The following is a 10892-nucleotide window of genomic DNA, read 5'->3' as shown; positions in this document are numbered from 1 at the left end:
TCTTGCTGCATTATTCATATTGTCTGAGTAAAAAAAAATTATAATTAATTAGCAGGTTCAAGTGTTTAGCAACATGACATCATATTATTATTAGAGTTTTTCTAGAGTGAACCTGATCTAATATGACATAGTGAATAGCGTTGTTTTAATTCTACTTATTTTGTTTGGATTAACAATTTTAATTATGTTTATAATAGCATTGCTATAATTTGAAAATCCAACATATATATAACTAATTTGGTATTTCATTATGATAACATAACAGTTATAGGTGGTAGTAGTATGCAGCGAGAGTGGTTCCCACTTTTCAGCAACCAGTTGGATTGAGATTGTAGCTGAAGATTTGAAGTTTATCATAAAAGTCAGACTAAATTGGAAGGGAGATTTCAGAAGTCCAAAAAAGCAGGGGTGAGCCAAATATGGAGCAAACATGATGGGGAAGAACAAGGATTTTCAAGAACGTACCACCGCATCAACAAACAGAGATTGGAGAAATGGCTGTCGGAAAACAGAGATTGGAGAAATGGCTGTCGGAATAATGAAACGGCGATGAAATCACATCATGCGCCTGAAAGCAGAAAAAGATTCCTTTTTTTTTCCTTCTTCTTCCTCCAAATGCATACTGTTAGTTATTTATTTTAAAGTGGGGCCAACACTATATGGCTTCAGGTTTGAACATTAGTATTCTTTTCTTTTGTTGATTGCTTTAAGTATTTATTTTTTGGTTGTTTCTTTTGCTATTTAGGGTTTCAGACATATACAAACGAATTTCAGCTAAAAGTGTTGTCGTAAATGGTTCTGTAATTTGTAGAGAACACCTCTAAATCTCATATCGCCAATCACCCGGTGAGTTGTTATCACGGCATGTCAATTTTTTTATTTGGTATATAAAGTAGAAGAGTATGATAAGCTAGGTTGATGTATAATTTTTGTTTTATGCATCAAAGAGAGTTTATTGCTTACTTTGTGTTACAAGAAAAATATGATTTTTTTTATGGAAGGGTGCGGGCAAATAAAATTGTAACAAAAATTGTGCTAAGATTAATAGTGATTATTTCACCAAAATAACTTTTATATCAATAATAAAAATCAAATTCACATGCTTATTTAATCAAATCCCACTACTGGCCACTAAACTCGGTTCAATTCGGTCTAATCATGCTTGATTTTTCTAATTTTATTTATTATATATAGGAGAGGTTGGTGAAGAAAAATGCTTTAGGACACATATCCAATTTCTAATTATCTCTCATACCTAAGCCCTCTCATTTCTTCTCATAACCCCTTTCTTCTCTTTCAATTCCAATTGCAGACTAGAAAACCATATATAATTACAAAGGCAAACATTGATTCATGTAGTTTAGTTATAAAAATATTTTATTTTATCATATTTTTAGTTGTTTTAACAGATACATGCGTAAGGACATTAAGAAAAGTATTTATAACTTGTGATCAAGGCATGGTTGGTAGTCTCATTGATGAACTAAATGAAGCTCAGAGTTTTTACCGAGTCCTCCCTCCCTCTTGTTTTTTGCTTTTTAAATTTTGCATACCATGAATGTACCTGTCTTTAGTTTTGGAATTCATAGATACATGGGTTAGATGCTTTGGTACATTGTCGCAGCCATCTGAATTATCAAGTTTCAAGAGACTTATGAAGCAAGATTCAAGAGACTTAGATGCTTCCATGCACCATTACTTTTTCAGACTTTATTTATATGCATAATACCTTTCTAAAGAAAGGAAGTACAGAGACATTTTGGACAATTCTAAAAAAGTTTGGACGTGATAAATTATTTTAAACTCTGAAATGACTTCCTTCCGGTTCCACCTTAGAAGGCTCTTGATCAGATCATATTTTCATTTTCTTGACTATCTTGAACTTCTAATTTTTCTTCTATGTGGTATACCCATTTAATGATTTAATTTTTATTTGGTTCATAAAACGCCATAACAAAAAATGTGTCTAATTGCTAAAGTAGAATAGTAAATGTTAGACATAAATATTGTACTAACAAATTCAACTGTAAACTACCAATTTGAGCTACATACATTATATGTAGTAGAGTTTTGTTGGCAATACACGATGAAGTAGCTTTGATAAATAGGTAGTCTTGCTTTCCATGAAACACTTGTTTCACTTTAAACTTTCCGAGTCAAAGTGCATAATTCATTTTTGGTAGTACTGAAAATTAAATAGGGACTATTTTCATTGCAAATAAAACATTTTTTTTGATAACGTTTGTTAGGTGTGTAATTATTAATTTAAAAAGCTCACTTTATTAAAATCTTAACTGTTTCTGTTTCTGGCACGAAATTCAATTTTGGTTAGATATTGTTCTCTTCAAGATATTTAGTTCATATGAGAGATTGATGCATTAGCACATAGATTTATTTTCATAATTTTATACATAAAGTGATAAGTCTGATGCTGCATAGCTTTATTCATTCATTCATTATTGATAAAGGGGATGAGATCCCTTTGATTGAGTCCATTTTAATTAATTGCGCGTAAATTGGCTTTTCTATAAAATTAATAAACAATTTGATTTAAATTTTGAAATGATATAATTTTCAACTTCATGATATTCTTCAGTGTTGATTTTAAATTAAAGAGATGAAATTGACTTGAAATAACATCCGTCTTTTGTAGCTGGACAGAAAAGGTTTAGGACTCTGGCGAGTTCTTATTACAGAGGAGTGCAAGAAATCATTCTTGATAAATACTAAAATGATTTATATATGATTTTATAGAAAATTTTCAAAATAATAATTAGCATTGATAAACTCTGAGTAACTCCATACTTGCATGGATGTTCTTTGCATTGTTAATTTCGAAGGATGCTAGATAAGAAATTTTAAATTTAGAACTAATTAGGATTACATATTTATTGTGAAGTTTGGTGGAAAGTAGTATTAGCCCTTGGTTTTAGAAAAGAGTAAAAAAATTGGACATATTCCCTTTTTTTGGTGTGTTTTGTTATATCTATTGTACTGTTAGCATTATTGTATAAAGTCCAATGTGATCATTATTATTAAAAGCTTTTAAGATTTTTCAAAAAGAATGCACATAAATAGAAGCTTTTTAAATCCTTTATACATACAATTTTATTAATGACATGATCGGGGTCATGAACTATTTGTTAAAGTAATTATAGAGAATTTTTTTCGTTTTGCTATAAAATACAAATTATTTGTTAAAGTAAAAGAAATTTAAGTAATTACAATAATTTATTATAAGTTTATAATTAAAAATATATATTTTAAAATACAAAATTTTATCTTCAGTTGGCCAAATCTACAAAAAAATAAGAATAGTTAGCATTTTATTTATGAGTTCTAGCATTTATTTTTTATTGTAATTCATTAGACATATTAGTAGGATGAGTTTAGTTGCAACTTGCAAGTCATACTATCTTCATATTAATAGATATTTTTCGTCAATTTCAAAGACTTTAGAAAATGTTACAATAGATCCAGAGTTGAACTTGATAGGATGAATTAATTCGATAGTTCACGTAGATCCTTGATTGATATGTTTTTTTTATGTTAGACCAAGAAAAAGTTTGATGTAAGTAACATGATTGTTTACAAATTGTAAATATGAACTATCGGTTATTTACAGGACTAAATTTATTGATAGAAAGTTATTGTTTATCTAAATCCTTTTAAAGTTAGGATCTTAAGTGATGGTCACAAATTTTTTTTTAAATTATGTACATGAACCAATTCTTTGATATATTCTAATTAATGAAATCATTATTTATTATTTTTTTAAACCTTTGAAATCTATATTATTATTACTTTAATTAACATCCACATCATGAAAGGACATACCACTAAACTCAGTTTAATTCAATCTAACCATGGTTGATTTTTTTAATTTTGATTATTTTATATAAAAGAGGTTGGTGAAAAATACTTTGCTTTCCAAAATTGTCAGAGTAGCAAAGATGTTTATAAGGTGCAAATATCAGTATATAATTTTGTCTTTGAATGAATAATTTTTAGTTCCTGATTTCATTTAGTGATTTTATTAAAGGATTTAGGACAAATATCTAATTCTAATTATCTCACTAAATTTTTAAGTTTTTATTATTTTTGCTTTAACAGTGTTTACCATAGATGTATTCTTATTAAACTGTGGATTTATATTTTTATTAAGTTAAAGAGTTTTTTATTTCTAATTCATCACATTGCATGTATGGATTTCATGTGCTGATTTTAGATTATTGTGAAGTCATTTTTTTTTTTGATGTACCATAAAAATTGTGAACAACTTAGAAGAAAAAACTTTTAGAAGTATAATCTCTGTTAAGTAGGGATGTCAATGGGCCGGGGCCGGGGCGGGGCGGGGCGGGGGCGGGGGATGCCTCCCTGTTCCCTGTCCTCGCCCTCAGATTTTGTCCCCGTCCCCGTCCCGATCCCCGCCGTGGGGAGATAATTGTCCCCATCTCCATTCTCCGCGGGTCCCCATTCCCCATCTCTTTATGTTGAATATTTATATGAAAATTACAATAAAAAATTTAAAAAAATATTAAAAAAAACGACAAAACATTATTACAACACACAAACATACATATCTTATCCAAGATTACAACTTACAAATCAAGAAATATAAAATAAGAAATCATAATCCATAAAACGAAATTTTAAAATACAACTTTCATTCTTAAAAAAAGCCATAAAATAAAGTCTTCAACTTCCAACAAACAACTCCATGTTCTCTGTTAAAATACAACACAAATATGAATATGTTAACATATATCATAAAATAATAGTATGATCTTTAATGATTTCTATAACAGAAAAATATCAAACATGTGATGTTATGGATTACATACACATGCAGTAACAGCATACTAGGGATACTAGGCAAACCACCACACAAGTGGCAGCCCTCAAACAAAGCAAACACAAACCAAAAAGTACCAAAGCAAGAAAGATACAATAAGCAGACAAGCCAAGCCAAATTCAGACAAAAACAAAAGCCAAAAAAAGGAATAACACCAACACAAGGGGATCACCAGGGTGTAGGCACACAATCCATCAACCAAGAGGTGCCAAAGGTAAAGTCAGATTGCTTATTTTACATCCCTTAAGTAATCAATATTCTAAGGATCTCACTTGGTATTTTTTGTTTTTTATCATCTCATTTTGGCAAGCTAATCTTTTAACCATTTCCAACTTCAGCTAATATCCAAATGCCAAGATAGCTTAATTTGGAGGAACCACTGGGACAATATATTCTAATTTCAGAATTACAAGAAAAAAAAAACCTATAGAAAAAATAATTAAAGACAAAATGCCCAAAAAAAAAGATCTGTGCTCTAACTTGGATTAAGACAAAATTTCAAATTACTAATTACATCACTCTCAAGGATTGAAACTTGTGTATTACTTTCTTCCAACTACATGCAATCAATCACATTTTGCACTGCAAGGGGAGTTTTCTCAAATCCGTGTATACACATATTAAAGTCAGAAACTACAGCACAAAATAGGTGAAAACTTAAGTTTAAAACTAATACTATAGTGAATCCTAATTGCAATCAAAACTCATAACTAACACTTACTACAACAAACAGAGAACCTGAAACTTGAGGCCTGAAACACATTTAATTCATGTATCACCGTTTTGGGTTATAATTTAATATATAAATGGTGCAGCAAATCAGAATTTTTCATTCTACAAAATATAAATTATTAATACAGAATATCATAGCATAAATTCATCAACAGGCAACAGCTACTAAAATCAGAATTCAGAATTAATGGAATATAAAAATTAAAGTATGAAAAAAATGAAAAAACAGCCACCAATTATCAGAAATTCATAGAACAAAACATCCATTAATAAAAACAACAGCCACCAACTTCAAAAAATCAAAATCACCATCAAATTCATGAAAAAAGTAAAAACCTAAACTGAAATCCCAAAATACAAGAAAAGGAGAGAGTAGTGAATCTTACCAGGGCTAAGAGAGAAATGGCTGAAGAGGTCAGAAACGCTGGTGACGAGAAGAGCGGCGAACGACGGGAAGAGAGCAAATGGAACAGGGCGCACGGGACGGTGCGGTGATGATGCAGTCTGGGCCGGCTGAAATGGACAGTGACGAGGCCGTGACGATGGTGGTCGGAGGTTGCTGGCTGGGAGCCTGGGACGACGGAGAGAATGCAGAGACGAATGAGAGTTAGGGTTAACTGGGAACTCGGAGGTAGGAGGTTGCGGCGCTTTCCATTGGAAGTGGGAACTGGGAACTGAGAAGAAGAGTAAGGGATTTAGGGTTAACTTTTCTATATATATATATATATATATATATATATATATACACAAAGTGAAATTAGTTAAAAACCAAAATAAAAATTAAATTCATAAGGATATTTAAGTAATTTAATATATTCGGGGATTGTGGAGAATACGGGGACGGGGACGGGGATCCCCGCTCGGGTCCCCACATTTGCTTCGGGGGAATTTTGTCCCCCATCCCCGTTCCCGCAGGGAAAATTTCCCGTCATCAGGGCCCCATTCGGAACGGTCCTCGCGGGGATCGCCGCTTCCTGGAGATTTTTGACACCCCTATTGTCAAGCATAGAAAATATCTGTGTGACTTAGCTGAAGGAAATGTAACATATGAACATATTTTTTCCAAAGAAGATGAAAAGTGAAAGAAAACTGTTACTTTAGATTGGCTTTCTCTACGCTTCTCTTTTTTTCTCAAGTTAATATTTGTTTAGTGCAAAGTTCATTAACAAAATTTTTCTGTATACTATGAGCTGAATTCTAAATGCCATTACATGATTCATGTAGTGAGTTTTATATACTAAAAAAAGGGTTGTGCTGCTATGAATAAGATTGTGCTTAAATTGCCTATTTGCTTCAATTTAATAGCTTATTTTAAAATAATTTATAGATTTTTAGTTTCAAGATTTGTAATTCCTATTTTCTTTATTGATTTGTTCCCTTATTTTAAAATTATGTGTATTGACTTTGACAATGTTTAGCATGATAGTGAAATTGCGAAAGTTATTAGCCAATTAAAGAATAGACATGTGAATTTAAGTTTTGTAAAAGTAAAGAAGGATATAGCAGGATTAAGAGATATATACATATTCATTCTTATGAAAATATATATTAACAAATATAGAAAAGACAAATATTCCTGTAAAAGAGCATTGTAATTTCTCTATATCTCAATAAAAAAGATTTTTCAAAGGCCATAATTTCGATTATTAGTAGCTATGATTTTTTTATTATTTTTAATTTAAATTTATTCTCTAGATGATGCATTTGTTTGAGGTCATGGAAGCACTTGATTTACTTATAGCCAAATCCTATTTTGAAAACAATAATAATTGTCAATTTGACAATGAAGCAATTAAGACTTTTTCTTTCCTTTCCAATTTAATAAGATTATTTTTTGTTTTATATATTTTGTCTATTATAATCCTATTTAATTATTTAAATTTCATGTAAGTTACTAATTACTTAGTACTTCATGATACAAATATAAAAGAAAAAGTATTACATATTTTCTAATTTAAAGTAAAAGTTTTTAATAACAGATTACTCTTGAATTGATCACTTCTATTACTTTTATTATTACTGATACTTTTTTTGAATGTGTTAACTTTTTCTAGGGCAAAAAATCCTAATAAGCCACATCAAGAAGGGTGTAACGTAAATACGCCAAACTGAAAATCGTTTCAGCAATAAGCCAGACGCTATTTTTATGTAATTCGAACCAGGGTGGTTCGAACTACAAACGTGAGTAAATCGAACCAGGAAAGTTTGAATTAGGGGAAAGGAACTTTGAATGTAATTCGAACCAAGGTGGTTCGAACTCCATCCCCATGTAATTCGAACTAGGCTAGTTCGAACTATAGGCAAGTGTGCAACGTATGTAATTCGAACCAAGCTGGTTCGAATTACCCTTGGCGTGCTCCTTCATAAATCGAACCAAGGTGGTTCGAATTAGGGGTGATTCGGCTATATAAGGAGTTCGAATCACCCTCATTCGAACTATTATTCCTCCCCCCTACCCCACAAAATCTCAGAGAAAACGACCCAGATTCTCTCTGAGGAAGACCTGAACGGAATACTCTGCTGATGGGGGACGATCCGGCACGGTTATATTGCTTGGACGGAGTCGCTCATATAGCCGGGGTCATCAACGAGGAGGTTAGTACGGAAATATTTTTTATTCTAGCAGTATTTGTGCCTTAGTGGTTTTGCATGTGGGTTAGATGGTGGTTTATGTTAGTGGTTTATGTAGGTGGTTTATGTGAGGGGATTATGTTGGTGGTTTATGTTAGTGGTTTAAGTTAGCGGTTTAAGTTAGTGGTTTATGTTAGTGGTTTAGGTTTGTGGTTTAGGGTAGTGGTTTATGTTAGTGGTTTAAGTTAGTGGTTTCTGTTAGTGGTTTATGTTGGTGGTTTATGTTAGCGGTTTTTGCGAGTGGTTTATGCAAGCGGTTTATGTTAGTGGTTTAGGGTAGGTGGTTTTCGTTAGTGGTTTTATGTTGGTGATTTGTTTTACTTGTTTGATGGTAGTTGTTTTACGCTAGCTCTTTTATGTAAACCGGTTTAGTTAAGCTGTTTCTTGTTAGTGGATCTCGTTAAGCTGGTTTATGTTAGCGGTTTAGTTGTGCAGTCTATGGGTTTGTTTTTCAGTTGCTTATCTTTCATGTAATATTATGCGGTTTTATTTAGCAGAATGGTTTGTTGATGATTTATCGTGCTGCTTACGGTTGTGGTTGGTTTTTAAGCTGGTTCTAACTATGCGGTTCATTTCATGCGCAGCCCCAGCGATGCATTAGGAGCATGCGGCGGCAGCAGGGCATGCGACTTGATGACAGATATGTTCCGTACTTGCAGATGGCAGGTCTATACCATCTTGCAAGGCTGAACGAGCGATGGTTCCGGCTAGACGAGGCCCTTGTCAGTGCATTCGTGGAGCGATGGCGTCCCGAGACGCGCACGTTTCATATGCCGTTCGGAGAGTGCACGATCACACTCCAGGACGTGGCATACCAGCTGGGTTTGCCAGTGGACGGCCGTTACGTGAGCGGGTGCCTGTCAGAGTTCCATATATACATCGAGGGTGGCCGTCCAGCCTGGGTCTGGTTCCAGGAGTTGCTCGGAGTTATACCTCCTCCCAGTCAGGTTCAGAAGTACGCAGTGAACTGCAGCTGGTTTCAGGAGACTTTCGGTGAGTGTCCTGAGGATGCAGATGATGACATTGTGCACCGATATGCCCATGCGTACATCATGATGTTGTTGGGCACGCAGCTGTTTGCGGACAAGTCCGGGAACCGGATTCACATCAGATGGCTTCCGTACGTAGCGAGGCTGGAGGAGCTGGGTACCTACAGCTGGGGTTCTGCAGCACTGGCTTGGTTGTACCAGTGCATGTGTCGAGTGGCGAACAGACATGTCATCAAGTTAGCGGCCCGCTTCAGCTACTTTAGTCTTGGATCTTTTGGCGCTTTCCTGGGTTTAGGCCTGCACGATATGAGACGATCAGCTGGTCGTTGGCCTCGAGGTACTATACTAGGCCTTCTCTTTTTCAATTTGACATACATAACTGCGTATTCATTAATAGTCTGTTGCATAATCTAAACACATATTTCAGTAGATGTAACACATGTGTATGGTGCAGATGGTCAGGTTACAACCCTTCCGGGAGCGAGAAGGGTCCTAGAGTGCAGATGTGGAGGCTCAGGATAGACCGGTTACAGGACAGGGAGGTGAGTATGCTAGTTAACAAGTGTCCTTTTATAATCAAACTTTTCGAGTTGTGTCCTACAATTGCCCTGACAAAGGTGAGTTCCTTGTGCAGTTTATATGGATGCCGTACAGTAGCCCCGACGTACTTCAGGTTGTGCATCCAGAGGTTTTGGAGCCTCGGCATATGGCGTTGTGGCGCTCTGTGATCGCGCTGATCTACTTTGATGTCATAGAGTGGCATCAGATAGATCGTGTTCTTCCACAGTTTGGAGGGGTACAGCCCCCTCCGTATCTCGCCCTGAACATTGACTTTCTGATGTCCAAGGATGGGAGAGGCGGCGATCGATGGTTCCCGTCTTATTTGCAGAAGTGGCATCTCCATTGGGACACTCGTCAGGAGAGTGTGCTGAGGTTCGACGTTGTTGCCAACCCCGGACCGTCGCATGAGTTCCTTGAGTGGTGGAGTCAGCATGGGAAGAGGTTCTTGTCTCTGGACACGTAGCTGGGGGATCCGAGAGCAGCTCCGATTCCAGTTGAGGCCTCACAGCGGGGTCCGGGGCGAGTTCCTAACATGGATCGTCCTGAGGACGTGCCGGACAGGCGTAGGGTTGAGAGGAGGGTGGGTGTGGGGACACGGCAGAGCCAGCGTGAGTGGAGGTGGCCTGACCATGGGGACGACGACGACGATCAGCATGGGCACGTTGGCGGGGGTGGTTCAGGGGTTGTTGCAGCTGCTGGTACTAGCACACACGATGGCGGTCATGGAGGTGAGTGGTATGGTACAGGGATGGGTGACGGGGCTGACACAGGTGACGCTGGACTTGGATCGGGCCCTCTTGGACATTACTTCGTTGGTGTGCCAGCCGATGACCAGCCTGAGCAGGGGGGTACACCTTGGCGCATCTCGGGATCACAGTGGTCAGACTTTATTGGGTCAGACACGCTTGTTGGGGACTTCGAGAGTCCACGCTTCCTAGAGGAGATCACCGCCATCATGCAGGGGGACGTGATTCCCCGCAGTGGTGGTCAGACCTCAGGCACACAGGCCCCGTTAGATGTTGATCTGAATGAGCCTCCATCCTCATCCGCTGGTCACCAGTTCTGTCTCGGAGGTATCCCTCCATCCGCCTTCACCGCTGCATCAGAGTTGGTCGCAGGGCCGT

General features: G+C 36.2%; 1 protein-coding gene across 1 annotated transcript; it reads left to right on the top strand.

The window, feature by feature from the left end:
- The first annotated feature begins 6051 nt into the window (after positions 1-6051).
- On the top strand, positions 6052-10231 carry LOC140173598 (serine/threonine-protein phosphatase 7 long form homolog). Its single transcript, XM_072198085.1, has 5 exons — positions 6052-6193; positions 8769-8884; positions 9133-9590; positions 9662-9749; positions 9842-10231. The coding sequence occupies exons 1-5, from the start codon at positions 6052-6054 to the stop codon at positions 10229-10231; spliced, it is 1194 nt and encodes a 397-aa protein (XP_072054186.1).
- The last annotated feature ends 661 nt before the right edge of the window (positions 10232-10892 follow it).

This window comes from Arachis hypogaea, chromosome 6 (assembly GCF_003086295.3).
Source record: "Arachis hypogaea cultivar Tifrunner chromosome 6, arahy.Tifrunner.gnm2.J5K5, whole genome shotgun sequence".
Lineage (NCBI taxonomy): Eukaryota > Viridiplantae > Streptophyta > Magnoliopsida > Fabales > Fabaceae > Arachis > Arachis hypogaea.
Note: the sequence above shows the minus strand (reverse complement) of the source record. Positions and strands in the feature narration are given on the sequence as shown.